The sequence below is a fragment of the Elephas maximus genome, chromosome 3, assembly GCF_024166365.1.
Source record: "Elephas maximus indicus isolate mEleMax1 chromosome 3, mEleMax1 primary haplotype, whole genome shotgun sequence".
Taxonomy (NCBI): Eukaryota; Metazoa; Chordata; class Mammalia; order Proboscidea; family Elephantidae; genus Elephas; species Elephas maximus.
In genome coordinates this window covers 182,410,912-182,427,520 of record NC_064821.1, presented here as the reverse complement: position 1 = coordinate 182,427,520, position 16,609 = coordinate 182,410,912, and the positions used below count along the sequence as shown (strand labels likewise).

At 38.7% G+C, this 16,609-nt stretch overlaps 1 protein-coding gene across 2 annotated transcripts in view; it reads left to right on the top strand.

The window, feature by feature from the left end:
* Positions 1-16,295, top strand: part of RTCA (RNA 3'-terminal phosphate cyclase) — a 30,076-nt gene extending 13,781 nt beyond the window's left edge. Inside the window, exons 8-10 of one of the 2 annotated variants that reach the window (XM_049880255.1) lie at positions 319-413; positions 13,210-13,314; positions 15,963-16,295. In XM_049880255.1, coding sequence (XP_049736212.1) covers positions 319-413; positions 13,210-13,314; positions 15,963-16,064 — 302 coding nt within the window. In that variant the 3' untranslated portion in view covers positions 16,065-16,295. The remainder of the gene's footprint in view (positions 1-318; positions 414-13,209; positions 13,315-15,962) is intronic. The other variant, XM_049880254.1, reaches the window with a different exon arrangement.
* The last annotated feature ends 314 nt before the right edge of the window (positions 16,296-16,609 follow it).

The following is a 16,609-nucleotide window of genomic DNA, read 5'->3' as shown; positions in this document are numbered from 1 at the left end:
TCACAAGTTTTAAATTTGGAAATGAAGCATAGCATTTTAGAATCATCACTTAGTTGTAAACTGCCTTTATAATTACTACTTTTTAAACAGAGCCAAAGCAGTCAGGTTTTTCCTTTATTACTGTACGTAAAAATACAAAGTATTTACATATGCCACACTCTCAGGAGATTAAATTAACTAAAGAGCTTATCCTAAAGGGGTGCATGGGGTAAGTTCAGAGGTCCAAAAAATGTTATATCCATGCTAACCGGGATGTATTAATCAAACTTTAGCCTCTTAGTAATTAATTTAGGTTTCTTTACCTTGTTCCTGTCCTAGGTGTAAATGCCGACAGGGTTGGAATTGAAGCTGCTGAAATGCTGTTAGCAAATCTTAGACATGGTGGTGCTGTGGATGAGTATCTACAAGATCAGGTAATGACACCTGCAGGATAAATGCCCTACATTTGAATATCTGATGATTAGATTGAATATAGATTTTAATCATTGACTTTTAGACACTAACTAGCAAGCCCTGGTTCAATCAGTTTTTAAAGTTTCCTGGAATTAATATTCCTCAAATTTCGGTCCCACCTTACTTGGCCTGTGTACAGCATTCAGCACAGTTGAAACACTTAAAACCCTTTTTTCACTTGGTTTCTGAAGCTCTGTTATCTTCCTTTCTCACAGCCCACACATTCTCAATATTCTTTGCTGTTTTTTTGCTTTTCTTTTTTCCATCGTCTCAACTTCTAAATTTTGGAGAGCCTGTGGGCTCAGGCTCACACCTCTTTTCTTTTTCCTTTTATTGTGCTTTAAGTGAAAGTTTACAAATCAAGTCAGTCTCTCTGACAAAAACTTATACATACCTTGCTACGTACTTCTAGTTGCTCCCGCCTAATGAGACACCACACTCCTCCTCTCCACCCTGTATTCCCTGTGTCCATTCAGCCAGCTCCTGCCCCCCTCTGCCTTCTCATCTTGCCTCCACACAGTAGCTGCCCATGTAGTCTCATGTGTCTACTTGAGCCAAGAAACAGTCCTCACCAGTATCATTTTTGGTCTTAAAGTCCACTCCAATCCCTGTCTAAAGAGCTGGCTTTGGGAATGCTTCCAGTCTTGGGCCAACAGAAGGTCTGGGGACCATGACTTCCAGGGTCCTTCTAGTCTCAGTCAGACCATTAAGCCTGGTATTTTTATAAGAATTTGGGGGTCTGCATCCCTCTGCTCTCCTTCTCCCTCAGGGGTTCTCTGTTGTGTTCCCAGTCAGGGCAGTCATCGATTGTAACCGGGCACCATCTAGTTCTTCTGGTCTCAGGATGATGTAGTCTCTGGTTTATGTGGCCCTTTTTGTCACTTAGGCTTATAATTACCTTGTGTCTTTCGTGTTTTTTATTCTCCTTTGCTCCAGGTGGGTTGAGACCAACTGATGCATCATAGGTGGCTGCTCGCTAGCGTTTAAGACCCCAGACACCACTCTCCAAAGTGGGATGCAGAATGTTTTCTTAATACGTTTTATTTTGCCAGTTGACCTAGATGTCCCCTGAAACCATGGTCCCCAAACCCCCGCCCCTGCTACTCTGACCTTAGAGGCATTCAGTTTATTCAGGAAACTGCTTTTGGTTTAGCCTAGTTGCGCTGACCTTTCCTGTATATTGTGTTGTCTTTCCTGTCACCCAAAATAGTTCTTGTCTACTATCTAATTAGTGAATAACCCTCTCCCTCCCTCCCTCCCTTCCCACCCTGGTAATCATTAAAGAATATTTTCTTCTGTGTTTAAATTATTTCTTGAGTTCTTATAATAGTGGTTTTATACAATATTTGTCCTTTTGCAACTGACTAATTTCAGGAAGCATAATGCCTTCCAGATTCCTTCACGTAATGAGATGTTTCACGGATTCATTGTTGTTCTTTATCGTTGAGTAGTATTCCGTTGTGAGAATATACCATAATTTATTTATCCGTTCATCCGTTGATGGGCACCTTGGTTGATTCCATCTTTTTGCTATTGTAAACAGTGCTGCACTGAACATGGGTGTGCATGTATCTGTTTGTGTAAAGGCTCTTATTTCTCTAGGATATATTCCAAGGAGTGGGATTGCTGGATCGTATGGTAGTTCTATTTCTAGCTTTTTTTTTAGTAATATTTTTTATTGTGCTTTAAGTGAAAGTTAACAAATCAAGTCAGTCTGTCACATATAAGCTTATATACACCTTACTCCTTATTCCCACTTACTCTCCCCCTAATGAGTCAGCCTGCTCCCTCCTTCCAGTCTCTCCTTTCGTGACGATTTTGCCAGTTTCTAACCGTCTACCCTCCTATCTCCCCTCCGGACAGGAGATGCCAACACAGTCTCAGGTGTCCACCTGATACAAGTAGCTCACTCTTCGTCAGCATCTCTCTCCAGCCCATTGTCCAGTCCCTTCCATGTCTGATGAGTTGTCTTCAGGAATGGTTCCTGTCCTGGGCCAACAGAAGGTTTGGGTACCATGACCGCCGGGATTCCTCTAGTCTCAGTCAGAGCATTAAGCCTGGTCTCTTTATGAGAATTTGGGGTCTGCACCCACTGATCTCCTGCTTCCTCAGGGGTTCTCTGTTGTGTTCCCTGTCAGGGCAGTCATCGGTTGTGGCTGGGCACCGTCTAGTTCTTCTGGTCTCAGGATGATGTAAGTCTCTGGTTCATGTGGCCCTTTCTGTCTCTTGGGCTCATAGTTATCATGTGACATTGGTGTTCTTCATTCTCCTTTGATCCAGGTGGGTTGAGACCAATTGATGCCTCTTAGATGGCCTCTTGATAGCATTTAAGACCCCAGATGCCACATTTCAAAGTGGGTTGCAGAATGTTTTCATAACAGAATTATTTTGCCAATTGACTTAGAAGTCCCCTGAAACCATAGTCCGCAAACCCCCGCCCTTGCTCCGCTGACCTTTGAAGCATTCAGTTTATCCTGGAAACTTCTTTGCTTTTGGTCCAGTCCAGTTGAGCTGACCTTCCTTGTATTGAGTATTGTCCTTCCCTTCACTTAAAGTAGTTGTTATCTACTAACTAATCAGTAAATAACTCTCTCCCACCCTCCCTCCCTCGCTTGCTCATAACCACAAAAGTATGTGTTTTTCTCAGTTTATAGTGTTTCTCAAGATCTTATAATAGTGGTCTTATACAGTATTTGTTCTTTTGCCTCTGACTAATTTCACTCAGCAAAGTACCTTCCAGGTTCCTCCATGTTATGAAATGTTTCACAGATTCATCACTGTTCTTTATCGATGCATAGTATTCCATTGTGTGAATATACCATAATTTATTTAACCATTCGTCCATTGATGGACACCTTGGTTGCTTCCAGCTTTTTGCTATTGTAAACAGAGCTGCAATAAACACGGGCATGCGTATATCTGCTCGTGTAAAGGCTCTTATTTCTCTAGGGTATATTCCGAGGAGTGGGATTTCTGGGTTGTATGGTAGTTCTATTTCTAACTGTTTAAGATATCGCCAGAAAGATTTCCGAAGTGGTTGTACCATTTTACATTCCCACCAGCAGTGTATAAGAGTTCCAGTCTCTCCGCAGCCTCTCCAACATTTTTGATTTTGTGTTTTTTGGATTAAAGGCAGCCTTGTTGGAGTGAGATGGAATCTCATCGTAGTTTTAATTTGCATTTCTCTAATGGCTAATGATCGAGAGCATTTTCTCATGTATCTGTTAGCTGCCTGAATATCTTCTTTAGTGAAGTGCGTGTTCATATCCTTTGCCCACTTTTTGATTGGGTTGTTTGTCGTTTTGTAGTTGAGTTTTAACAGAATCATATAGATTTTAGAGATCAGGCGCTGGTCGGAGATGTCATAGCTGAAAATTCTTTCCCAATCTGTAGGTGGTCTTTTTACTCTTTTGGTGAAGTCTTTAGGTGAGCATAGGTGTTTGATTTTTAGGAGCTCCCAGTTATCCGGTTTCTATTCATCATTTTTGGTAATGTTTTGTGTTCTGTTTATGCCTTGTATTAGGGCTCTTAACGTTGTCCCTGTTTTTTCTTCCATGATCTTTATTGTTTTAGTCTTTATGTTTAGGTCTTTGATCCACTTGGAGTTAGTTTTTGAGCATGGTGTAAGGTATGGGTCCTGTTTCCTTTTTTTGCAAACGGATATCCAGTTATGCCAGCACCATTTGTTAAAAAGACTATCTTTTCCCCAATTAACTGACACTGGGCCTTTGTCAAATATCAGCTGCTCATATGTGGATGGATTTATATCAGGGTTCTCAATTCTGTTCCATTGGTCTACGTGCCTGTTGTTGTACCAGTACCAGGCTGTTTTGACTACTGTGGCTGTATAATAGGTTCTAAAATCAGGTAGAGTGAGGCCTCCCACTTTCTTCTTTTTCAGTAATGCTTTATTTATCCGGGCCTTCTTTCCCTTCCATATGAAGTTGGTGATTTGTTTCTCCATCACATTAAAAAATGACATTGGAATTTGGATCGGAAGTGCATTGTATGTATAGATGGCTTTTGGTAGAATAGACATTTTTACTACGTTAAGTCTTCCTATCCATGTGCAAGGTATGTTTTTCCACTTGTGTAGGTCCTTTTTAGTTTCTTCCACTAGTACTTTGTAATTTTCTTTGTATAGGTCTTTTACATCTTTGGTAAGATTTATTCCTAAGTATTTTATCTTCTTGGGGGCTACTGTGAATGGTATTGATTTGGTTATTTCCTCTTCAATGTTCTTTTTGTTGATGTAGAGGAATCCAAGTGATTTTTGTATGTTTATCTTATAACCCGAGACTCTGCCAAACTCTTCTACTAGTTTCAGTAGTTTTCTGGAGGATTCCTTAGGGTTTTCTGTGAATAAGATCATGTCATCTGCAAGTAGAGATAATTTTACTTCTTCCTTGCCAATCCGGATGCCCTTTATTTCTTTGTCTAGCCTAATTGCTCTGGCTAGGACCTCTGGCACGATGTTGAATAAGAGCAGTGATAAAGGGCATCCTTGTCTGGTTCCCGCTCTCAAGGGAAATGCTTTCAGGCTCTCTCCATTTAGGGTGATGTTGGCTGTTGGCTTTGTATAGAAAAAAAGCTTTGTATGGATGCCCTTTATTATGTTGAGGAATTTTCCTTCAATTCCTATTTTGCTGAGAGTTTTTATCATGAATGGGTGTTGGACTTTGTCAAATGCCTTTTCTGCATCAATTAATAAGATCATGTGGTTTTTGTCTTTTGTTTTATTTATATGGTGGATTACATTAATGTTTTTTCTGATATTAAACCAGCCTTGCATACCTGCTATAAATCCCACTTGGTCATGGTGGATTATTTTTTTGATATGTTGTTGAATTCTCTTGGCTAGAATTTTGTTGAGGATTTTTGCATCTATGTTCATGAGAGATATAGGTCTGTAATTTTCTTGTTTTGTGATGTCTTTTCCTGGTTTTGGTATCAGGGATATGGTGGCTTCATAGAATGAGTTAGGCAGAATTCCGTCATTTTCTGTGCTTTGAAATACCTTTAGTAGTAGTGGTGTTAACTCTTCTATGAAAGTTTGGTAGAACTCTGCAGTGAAGCCGTCTGAGCCAGGGCTTTTTTTTTTGTTGGGAGTTTTTTGATTTCCTTTCAATCTCTTTTTTTGTTATGAGTCTATTTAGTTGTTCTACTTCTGATTGTGTTAGTTTAGGTAGGTAGTGTTTTTCTAGGAATTCATCCATTTCTTCTAGGTTTGCAAATTTGTTAGAGTATAATTTTTTGTAATAATCTGATATGATTCTTTTAATTTCAGTTGGGTCTGTTGTGATACGGCCCATCTCGTTTCTTATTCGGGTTATTTGTTTCCTTTCCTGTATTTCTTTAGTCAGTCTGGCCAATGGTTTATCAATTTTGTTAATTTTTTCAAAGAACCAGCTTTTGGCTTTGTTAATTCTTTCAATTGTTTTTCTGTTCTCTAATTCATTTAGTTCAGCTCTAATTTTTATTATTTGTTTTCTTCTGGTGCCTGATGGATTCTTTTGTTGTACACTTTCTATTTATTCAAGTTCTAGGGACAGTTCTCTGATTTTGGCTCTTTCTTCTTTTTGTATGTGTGCATTTATCAATATACATTGACCTCTGAACACTGCTTTTGCTGTGTCCCAGACGTTTTGATAGGAAGTGTTTTCATTCTCGTTGCATTCTATGAATTTCTTTATTCCCTCCTTAATGTCTTCTATAACCCAGTCTTTTTTCAGCAGGGTATTGTTCAGCTTCCAAGTATTTGATTTCTTTTCCCTAATTTTTCTGTTATTGATTTCCACTTTTATGGCCTTGTGGTCTGAGAAGATGCTTTGTAATATTTCGATGTTTTGGATTCTGCAAAGGTTTGTTTTATGACCTGATATGTGGTCTAGTCTAGAGAATGTTCCATGTGTGCTAGAAAAAAAAGTATACTTTGCAGCTGTACGGTGAAGTGCTCTATATAAGTCAATGAGGTCAAGTTGGTTGATTGTAGCAATTAGGTCTTCCATGTCTCTGTTGAGCTTCTTACTGGAAGTCCTGTCCTTCTCCGAAAGTGGTGTTGAAGTCTCCTGCTATAATTGTGGAGGTGTCTATCTCACTTTTCAGTTCTGTTAAAGTTTGTTTTATGTATCTTGCAGGCCTGTCATTGGGTGCATAAATATTTAACATGGTTATATCTTCCTGGTCTGTTGTCCCTTTAATCATTATGTAGTGTCCTTCTTTATCCTTTGTGGTGGATTTAACTTTTAAGTCTATTTTGTCAGAAATTAATATCGCTACTCCTGCTCTTTTTTGCTTGTTGTTTGCTTGATATATTTTTTCCATCCTTTGAGTTTTAGTTTGTTTGTGTCTCTAAGTCTAGGGTGTGTCTCTTGTAGGCAGCATATAGACGGATCATGTTTCTTTATCCAGTCTGAGATTCTCTGTCTCTTTGTTGGTGCATTTAGTCCATTTACATTCAGCGTAATTATAGATAAGTATGTGTTTAGTGCTGTCATTTTGATGCCTTTTTATGTGTGTTGTTGAAATTTCATTTTTCCACTTACTTTTTTGTGCTGAGACATTTTTCTTTGTAAATTGTGTGTTCTCATTTTCGTAGTAGTTGACTTTATGTTTGCTGAGTCGTTATGTTTTTCTTGTTTTTTATTTTGCGTTATGGAGTTGTTATACCTCTTTGGGGTTACCTTAATATTTACCCCTATTTTTCTAAGTAAAAACCTAACTTGTATTGTCCTATATCGCCTTGTATCCCTCTCCATATGGCAGTTCTGTGCCTCCTGTATTTAGTCCCTCTTTTTGATTATTGTGATCTTTTACATATTGACTTTAATGATTCCCTGTTTTGAGCATTTTTTTCTTTTTAAAATTAATCTTAATTTGTTTTTGTGATTTCCCTATTTGAGTTGATATCAGGATGTTCTGTTCTGTGACCTTGTGTTGTGCTGGTATCTGATATTATTGGTTTTCTGACCAAACAATTTCCTTTAGTATTTCTTGTAGCTTTGGTTTGGTTTTTGCAAATTCTCTAAGCTTGTGTTTATCTGTAAATGTTTTAATTTCACCTTCATATTTCAGAGAGAGTTTGCCTGGATATACGATCCTTGGCTGGCAGTTTTTCTCCTTCAGTGCTCTGTATATGTCATCCCATTGCCTCCTCGACTGCAGGGTTTCTGCTGAGTAGTCTGAACTGATTCTTATTGATTGTCCTTTGTAGGAGACCTTTCTTTTATTCCTGGCTGCTTTTAAAATTTTCTCTTTATCTTTGGTTTTGGCAAGTTTGATGATAATATGCCTTGGTGATTTTCTTTTTGGATCAGTCTTATATGGGGTTTGATGAGCATCTTGGATAGATATCCTTTCGTCTTTCATGATGTCAGGGAAGTTTCTGCCAACAGATCTTAAACTATTCTCTCTGTATTTTCTGTTATCCCTCCCTCTTCTGGGACTTCAATCACACGCAAGTTATTCTTCTTCATAGAGTCGCACATGATTCTTAGGGTTTCTTCATTTTTTTAATTCTTTTATCTGATTTTTTTTCAGCTGTATTGGTGTCAATTCCCTTGTCCTTCAGATCCCCCACTCTGCATTCCAATTGCTCAAGCCTGCTCCTCTGACTTCCTATTGAGTTGTCTAATTCTGTAATTTTACTGTTAATCTTTTGGATTTCTGAATGCTGTCTCTCTATGGATTCTCGCAACTTATTAATTTTTCCACTATGTTCTTGAATAATCTTTTTGAGTTCTTCAACTGTTTTATCAGTGTGTTCCTTGGCTTTTTGAGTAGATTGCCTTATTTCATTTCTGAGGTCATCCCTGATATCTTGAAGCGTTCTGTAAATTAGTTTTTTATATTCTGCATCTGGCAAAACCAGGATTGTATCTTCATTTGGGAAAGATTTTGATTCTTTAGTTTGGGGAGTTGTAGCAGCAATCATGGTCTGCTTCTTTATGTGGTTTGATATCGACTGTTGTCTCCGATGCATCTCTAAGATACTGTAATGGTTTATTTTGCAATTGCTCACTAAGACCTATCTTGTTTTGTTTTCTTTCAATGTACGTAGATGGGCTACTAGATTGCACTGTCTTGATTGTTGTAGGCTTTGAATCACTTATGTCATCGTACCAGCTGGTTTGGGCCATTACCAGAAATATAAGCCTAAGAGTCCATTCACTCTTCTTGAGTACAATCTGGTTTGGGGTCATCAAGTGTGTGGTACAGACTGTCACCTATCCACTTAGAGAAGTACTGGTGATAGTTGTGTGCACCAGATTCTAGTAGCAGCAGAGTTTTATACTCCAGAGGGGGCAGTAAGCTGATAGGCTTCCCCCAAGTGCCAGTGAGGTAGATGTGTCTCTATTCCTAAAGCACTTTGGTGGGTGAGCTCTGCAGCTGTACCTTAGGCCCCCAGTGCAAGTACCTCCACAGATTGGTAGGTGTCACCCTCTTTAGACCCCTCAGGCAGGAGGCTAGGTGGTCTGGGGGGGGCTTCAGCCCTCAGTTCCCTGTTGTGGGTCAGTGAGGGCTCTGTTGAATACGCAGAGTTATCAGACCTGTGAAACTTGTCTTTCCAGTAACCCGCTAGAACAATTACAGTCAGATCCCTATCAGAATTGCCTTTGCATAATAATAGCCACCTTGTTCCCTGTAGGGATGAAAGCCCAAGACTGTGGATCACATATGCTTGGTTGGAGCTGGTTCTGTATTTTTAGTCCAATTAGGGAAGGATGTTTGGTCCCTGGGTTTTTTGTAGCTGTTTCAGTCAGGCCAGGAGAATGGGTTAGGAAAAGACCAAAAAAAAAAAAGAAAAACTGCAGCGTACTTCACTGTCTGGGTCAGGAAATCCCAATGTTAATGAAGGCACCTGGGAAGGGGAGGGAGGTATCAGGTAAATAGGAGAGATTAGCACCCTGGAATATAGACAAAGTTACTTATTTTGTTTAGTGATGACTGTTTTATCTGAGATTCCTGAGGGGTGTGTAGCCTGTGTGCATTGGCTAGGTCAAGATTGCCCCCGAGGGTCAGGCCCATCTCCCGTGCTTGTGCTGTCTTAGAAGCTGTGGTCAGTTCCTTCACTCCCAGTCCAAAGCCCAGCACCAAGGTTCCCCGGCTGGGACGTCACACTCCAGGCTCCAAAACCAGTCACTGCCTCCCAGTGACTTCTCCTCCTGTCAGCCGCATCGCTGCGCTGCCTTCGTGCACTGGCTGGGCTTCTCCCAAGGCCACTTCTGGGGACTAGGGCTGCGTCCCATGTTTGCGCCATCCCAGGATGCCATGGTCAGCTTCTCTGTGGCCAGTCGAAAGCCCGGCGCCAAGGTTTCCTGACTGGGACGCTGGCTCCAGGCTCCGAAAGCAGTCGTTGCTTCCCCGTGGTTGTTTGTTCTCAGTCTCTGTCACTCAGGTCAACTCTAGATCCGTGTTTGATGGTCAGGGTTCGTAGATTGTCATGTATGTGATCGATTCACTTGTTTTTCCGAGTCTTTGTTGCAAGAGGGATCTGAGGTAGCTTGTACCTAGTCAGCCATCTTTGTCCCGCCTCCCTATTTCTAGCTTTTTAAGGAAGCACCAAATCCATTTCCAAAGTGGTTGTACCATTTTACATTCCCACCAGCAGTGTGTAAGTGTTCCAGTGTCTCCACAACCTCTCCAACATTTATTATTTTGTGTTTTTTGGATTAATGCCAGCCTTGCTGGAGTGAGATAGAATCTCATTGTAGTTTTGATTTGCATTTCTCTAATGGCTAATGATAGTGAGCATTTCCTCATGTATCTGTTATCTGCCTGAATGTCTTCTCTGGTGAAGTGCCTGTTCATATCCTTTGCCCATTTTTTAATTGGGTTATTTGCCTTTTTGTTGGTGAGTTTTTACAGTATCACGTAGAGTATAGAGATCAGATGCTGACTGGAATTGTCGTAGCCAAGCTTTTTTTTTCCCAGTCCATATGTAGTCTTTTTACTCTTTGTGAAGTCTTTGGATGAGCATAGGTGTTTGATTTTTAGAAGCTCCCAGTTATCTAGCTTCTCTTCTGGTGTTTGTGCATTGTTAGTAATGTTTCATATACTGTTTATGCCATTATTAGGGCTCCTAGCGTTGTCCCTATTTTTCCTCCATGATCTTTATTGTTTCAGTTTTTATATTTAGGTCTTTGATCCACTTTGAGTTCGTTTTTGTGCATGGTGTGAGGTATGGTCTTGTTTCAGTTTTTTGCAGATGGATACCCTGTTACGCCAGCACCATTCGTTAAAGAGACTGTCTTTTCCCCGTTTAACGGACCTTGGGCCTTTCATGCCTGTTTTCTTTACAGTTTACAAATTTCTTTTTTTTTTTTTTAATTTTTATTATGCTTTAAGTGAAAGTTTACAAATCAAGTCAGTCTCTCATACAAAAATGTATATACACCTTGCTATATACTCCTGTATAGTATATAAAAAACCCAGTGCCATCATATAGCAAGGTGTATATAAATTTTTGGCGTAGTGGTTAAGTGCTACAGCTGCTAACCAAGGGGTCGGCAGTTCGAATCCGCCAAGTGCCCCTTGGAAAGTCTATGAGGCAGTTCTTCTCTGTCCTATAGGGTCGCTATGAGTCGGAATCGACTCGACAGTACCTGGTTTTGGTTTTATATACTCCTAGTTCCTCTCCCCCTAACGAGATAGCACACACCTTTCCACTCTCTATTTTCATGTCCATTTGGCCAGCTTCTGACCCCCTCTGCCCTCTCTCATCTCCCATCCAGACAGTATCTGCCCATATAGTCTCATGTGTCTACTTGATCCAGGAAGTTCACTCTTCACCAGTATTATTTTCTATCCCATAGTCCCATCCAATCCCTGTCTGAAGAGTTGGCTTTGGGGATGGTTCCTGTCTTGGGCTAATAGAAGGTCTGGGGACCATGACCTCCAAGGTCCTGGTAGTCTCATTCAGACCATTAAGTCTGGTCTTTTTATGAGAATTTGAGGTCTGCATCCCACTGCTCTCCTGCTCCATCAGAGGCTCTCTGTTGTGTTCTCTGTCAGAGCAGTCATTGGTTGTAGCTGGGCACCGTCTAGTTCTTCTGGTCTCAGGCTGATGTAGTCTCTAGTTTACATGGCCCATTCTTTCTCCTGGGCTCATAATTATCTTGTATCTTTGGCGTTCCTCGTTCTCCTTTGCTCTAGGTGGGTTGAGACAAACTGATGCACCCTTGATGGCCTCATGCTAGCGTTTAAGACCCCAGACACCACTCTCCAAAGTGGGATGCAGAATGTTTTCTTAATAGATTTTGTTATGCCAATTGACCTAGATGCTCCCTGAAACCATGGTCCCCAAACCCCCACCCATGCTATGCTGGCCTTTGAAGTGTTCGGTTTATTCAGGGAACTTGTTTGCTTTTGGTTTAGTCCAGTTGTGCTGACCTCTCCTGTATTGTGTGTTGTCTTTCCTGTCACCTAAAATTGTTCTTGTCTACTATCTAATTAGTCAGTAACCCTCTCCCACCCTCCCCTCCGCCAATCCCGTAACCATCAGAGTATATTTTTTTCTCTGTTTAAACTATTTCTTGAGTTTTTGTAGTAGTGGTCTCATACAGTATTTGTCCTTTTGCAAATGACTAAGTTCAGGCAGCATAATGCCTTCTAGATTCCTCCATGTTATGAAATGTTTCACAGATTCATTATTGTTTATCAATGTGTAGTATTCCATTGTGTAAATATAGCATAATTTGTTTATCCATTTATCTGTTGATGGGCACTTTGGTTTCTTCCATCTTTTTGCTATTGTAAACAATGCTGCAGTGAACATGGGTGTGCATATATCTGTTTGTGTAAAGGCTCTTATTTCTCTAGGATATATTCCAAGGAGTGGGATTGCTGGATCGTATGGTAGTTCTATTTCTAGCTTTTTAAGGAAGCACCAAATCAATTTCCAAAGTGATTGTACCATTTTACATTCCCACCAGTGGTGTATATACACTTTACAAATTTTTTGTCTTTACACTTGATACTTTTGTCTTCTCATTCCCTTGGTTTTGTGTCCAATCTCATAGCTTTAGCTTAGGTGACATCTGTATGTTTACAACTCCAAAATTTATATCTCTAGCCCAGTTCTCCTGAACTCCATACTTAGTACCTCCCGTGCCCACTCACTGTCTCCACATGGATGTGTCAGAGACCTGTCAAACTTAACATCCAGTCACCTTGAGAATTGCTATTGAATATTTACAGTAAGATCTTTTTTATGTTCCACCGTCTTGATAGTTTTTCCTTTCTACCACACTTTTCTCTCCTTACTCTCAAGTGAGCGGAGTCCACATTTAGAAATGAACCCCTCTAGATTTCTTGACCAGTCTCTTAAGACCATTTCCCTTTTTTTCTAGTCTCTTCCTTTTTGCCTAGGTTGGCTCTCTACTCCCAGTAATTCTGTATTAGTCATTTCATTTACTGGTACTTCTTAAAATGTTGTTTTAGCGAATGAAAGAAACTTATTAAATATATCAGCTTGCAGAGATTGTTGGACTGATTAAATCCATTAACTTTCAACTCCGTATCTTACTTTAAAAACTCATATTAAAAACTGCTACTAGGCATTTCTGTATCATATCGCAGGCTTTGAGTAACTGGGGTTTTCTGACATCTCAGGGCTCCTGGAAACCTAAAGAAATAGAAATTATTTTTTAGCTGTTTTGCTTTCTAGTTGTATTTTCATTATTAATTGCAATAGGATTATAACTTCAAATATTAATAAGTATGTGAAATTTTTGTTCTTTGTTCCTTTTTCTATAGCTGATCATTTTCATGGCATTAGCCAATGGAGTTTCCAGAATAAAAACAGGACCAGTTACACTCCATACACAAACGGCTATCCATTTTGCTGAACAACTAGCAAAAGTAAGTATTTCATCAGAAAGAGTAATAGATTTTTATGTTACCCAATTTTGGGTCAAATTTTAATAATCAGAAAATGTAATAGTAATCAAAATTGCTATCACTGAGCATTTTCTTATGTGGCAGGCACGAGACAAACTCAGCAGTTTACCCGAATTATCTTGCTCAGCCTAATCTTTGTAGGTGGCTATTTACTATTATCCCCATTTTATATATGAGTAAACTGAGGGATAAAAAAACCAAAAAAACAGAGGGATACTGATGATAAATTGCTCAAGGCCACGTAGATCCTCAGTGGCAGAGCTGGGCTTGGAGCAAACCCAGGAAAGTGTACTTCAAAGCCTGCGCTCTCTAATCACTGTACAGTACCAACTTGCAGAGTCAGTAAAGATGTTTTGATGGGAACTGTGGAAACCCTGGTGGCATAGTGGTTAAGTGCTACGGCTGCTAACCAAGATGTCGGCAGTTCGAATCCGCCAGGCGCTCCTTGGAAACTCTATGGGGCAGTTCTACTCTGTCCTATAGGGTCGCTATGAGTTGGAATTGACTTGACGGCAGTGGATTTGGTTTTTGGTTTGGTGAAATCAAATCACAAGGGATTTGTAGTTGGCCATAAACCTAAATATTTATATAAAATTTTAAATGTTTTATTTTCTTCTGATTCTGTTGGTAGAATGAACAGAATATTTGCAAAAATTCCAACATTGATCAGTCCTCTTAAATTCAGAAGAGTAGATTTTAAATTTTTTGTGAAAAAGGGTTTAATATTTTATGAGCTTATATTTATACCTTTCCAACAGGATTCTTAATTTTTAAAAAAATGATTAAGATATATATATTCATGACAAAGCCAATATAATTTCTTTATAGAAAGTTTGGAAAATAGAGGGAAAAACCCATGCATAAATCCCCCTTGCCAGCAAAACAACTGCTAACATTCATATATTTTCATCCTTTCTTGAAATTGTTTCTGTTTATATTTTTTGCAGTTAATGCATATGGCTCATTTCTTGCCTATTTCCATAACAGGAAGCATATTTCCATTTTGCTAGTCATTTTATAATGCAACTTTACAAAGTAATTTTTTAATATGAAATTTATAATGAAAATTTTATAAGGGAAGGTGCTTACCTTAAGCTTGTTTTAAATGTACGCTATTAAAAAAAATTACAGAAGTGTATTAAGCAAAAAGCAACTATTGTTTTGTTATTAGAAAGCATAGTAGGTTTTGGGTGCTCCTTGGAAACTCTATGGGGGGCAGTTCTACTCTGTCCTATAGGGTTGCTCTGAGTCAGAATCGACTCAACAGCAGTGGTTTTTTTAGTAGGTTTTACTTAAATTGTAGGAAAAGGCTGATGGGAATTGAAGGCAAATTGTGTTTGAGGTCAAGAGCTAGTTAATGCCACTTTATTTTTTTATTATTCTACTCACCATATTGTATTTGTAGGTATTACATGTCTGTCTCCCCTTGCAGGCTATGATCTGCTTGATAGCAGGGACTAAGTTTTATTAATTGTAGTCTTCACTTTATGCAGTACTTTGCATATAGCACACACTCATGTTATTTGAAGTGAATATGTAGTGGAAAGCCCTGTGAACTGGGATTTCGGAGCTCTGGCTTCTTGTTTAGCTTGTTATGTATTAACTAGGTAACTTGGGGCAAGTTGCTTCATCTTTCTGTGCCTCACTGCAGAGAATTTATCTGTCAAAGTAGAGACTTGAGCTAGATAGTCCATTAAGATTCCTTCCAATTCTAAATTTTTTTAGTTTTAAGTAGGTTTATATGTAGGATAGAAATGATTTCTATAACCGTTATGTGTTTCATATTTACATAACACTTATAATTTTGTACATACACACGTACACACACACAGTGTATAAATAATTTGGCTATCTAGCTCAGAAGTCAATGTTTAGTCATTCAGTAAGAATTTTAAACATCCACTGTGTGTCAGTACACTGCCACATAATACTGAAACTGAATATGTACTTGAAAGCCCTTTCCACAAACTCAGTCAGCCTATTGAGTTGTTTTGATTTTAATTCAGTTTCGTTAAAATGAACACATTTGTTCTAAAAAAAAAATTGTGTTCCCGAAATACATTGATAGAGATCAAATTTCTCAAAGCCAAACTTCAATGAGCTGACAAATGAGAAATACAATGTTAAGCCCAATAAGGATGAAGGAAGGTATTAAAAAGCCCAGACCCCATCCTTCTCTGAGTGGAATCTTTTTGAAAGGTTTATTTAGGGGATTAAATTGGCAAGAAAAAAGTCAGTTCCATTTTTTTTAGGGGGTAGGGAGTAGAGATGCATTACAATAAATAGTTGAATCTTTAAATCTCATAATTTCCCAGGCTGTACTGTGGGGGGTTCTGATTCATTGAGTATGGAGTGGGGCCCAGGCATATATATTTTGAATAAACTACAAGTATATGTACCACTAGGGAAAAAAAAAAAAAACATGGTTCTAGAATAAAATATTTTATTTTACTCTGTTGAATTTTTCTTAAATCATTTGATCTTTGTGTCTATAGCCTCTTCAACAAAATGGGTTTGATGTTAACTACCTGCCTACGTAAGCAGGAGTAATGGACTTTTCCCTTAGCTCTCTTCATATTATTTATATGCTAACTACCTTCTGGTTTCAGGCTAAATTTACTGTGAAGAAGTCCGAAGATGAAGAAGATTCCACTAAAGACACTTATGTTATTGAGTGCCAAGGAATTGGGATGACAAATCCAAATATATAGGGTATTTGACTTCTAAAGGATACCTCAATGATGTGTTGCACTAATTCATTTCATAAATACTACCAAATGATGAGTAAGAAGTAACTTATTGGAGATGAAGTATTCTAGGTTTGTTGAGAAAATTTCATCAAATTCAATTTCATCTCTCTTTGAATCTCTTCTGAGATATAGACAATGAAATACTAAAGTTCGTGGATATGTGTGATAGTGATTTCAATGTAAATGTAATAAAATATTCTTTTTACCTGAAGTTTGCTTTTCTTTTTTATATCATAAATTAAGTCAGTGTAGCTTTGATCTGTAATTTGTATATAGTTCTAACCACTCTACTGAAATTTCTTCTAAGTATAATGAGATAGTTTTATGCAAATATGCTTACCGCGTCAACAATAACATTTAATAAGTATTGTTTTATATGTACCTTCTGCCTACTTGGCATTTGGTAAATAGGTATTGAATTTGAACTTTTCGATTATGTCTTGGCTATCAAACAAAGCAGGGTTGCAAAATTTTAACCCTAGTAGGTTTGGCCAGATTTAGCCCCA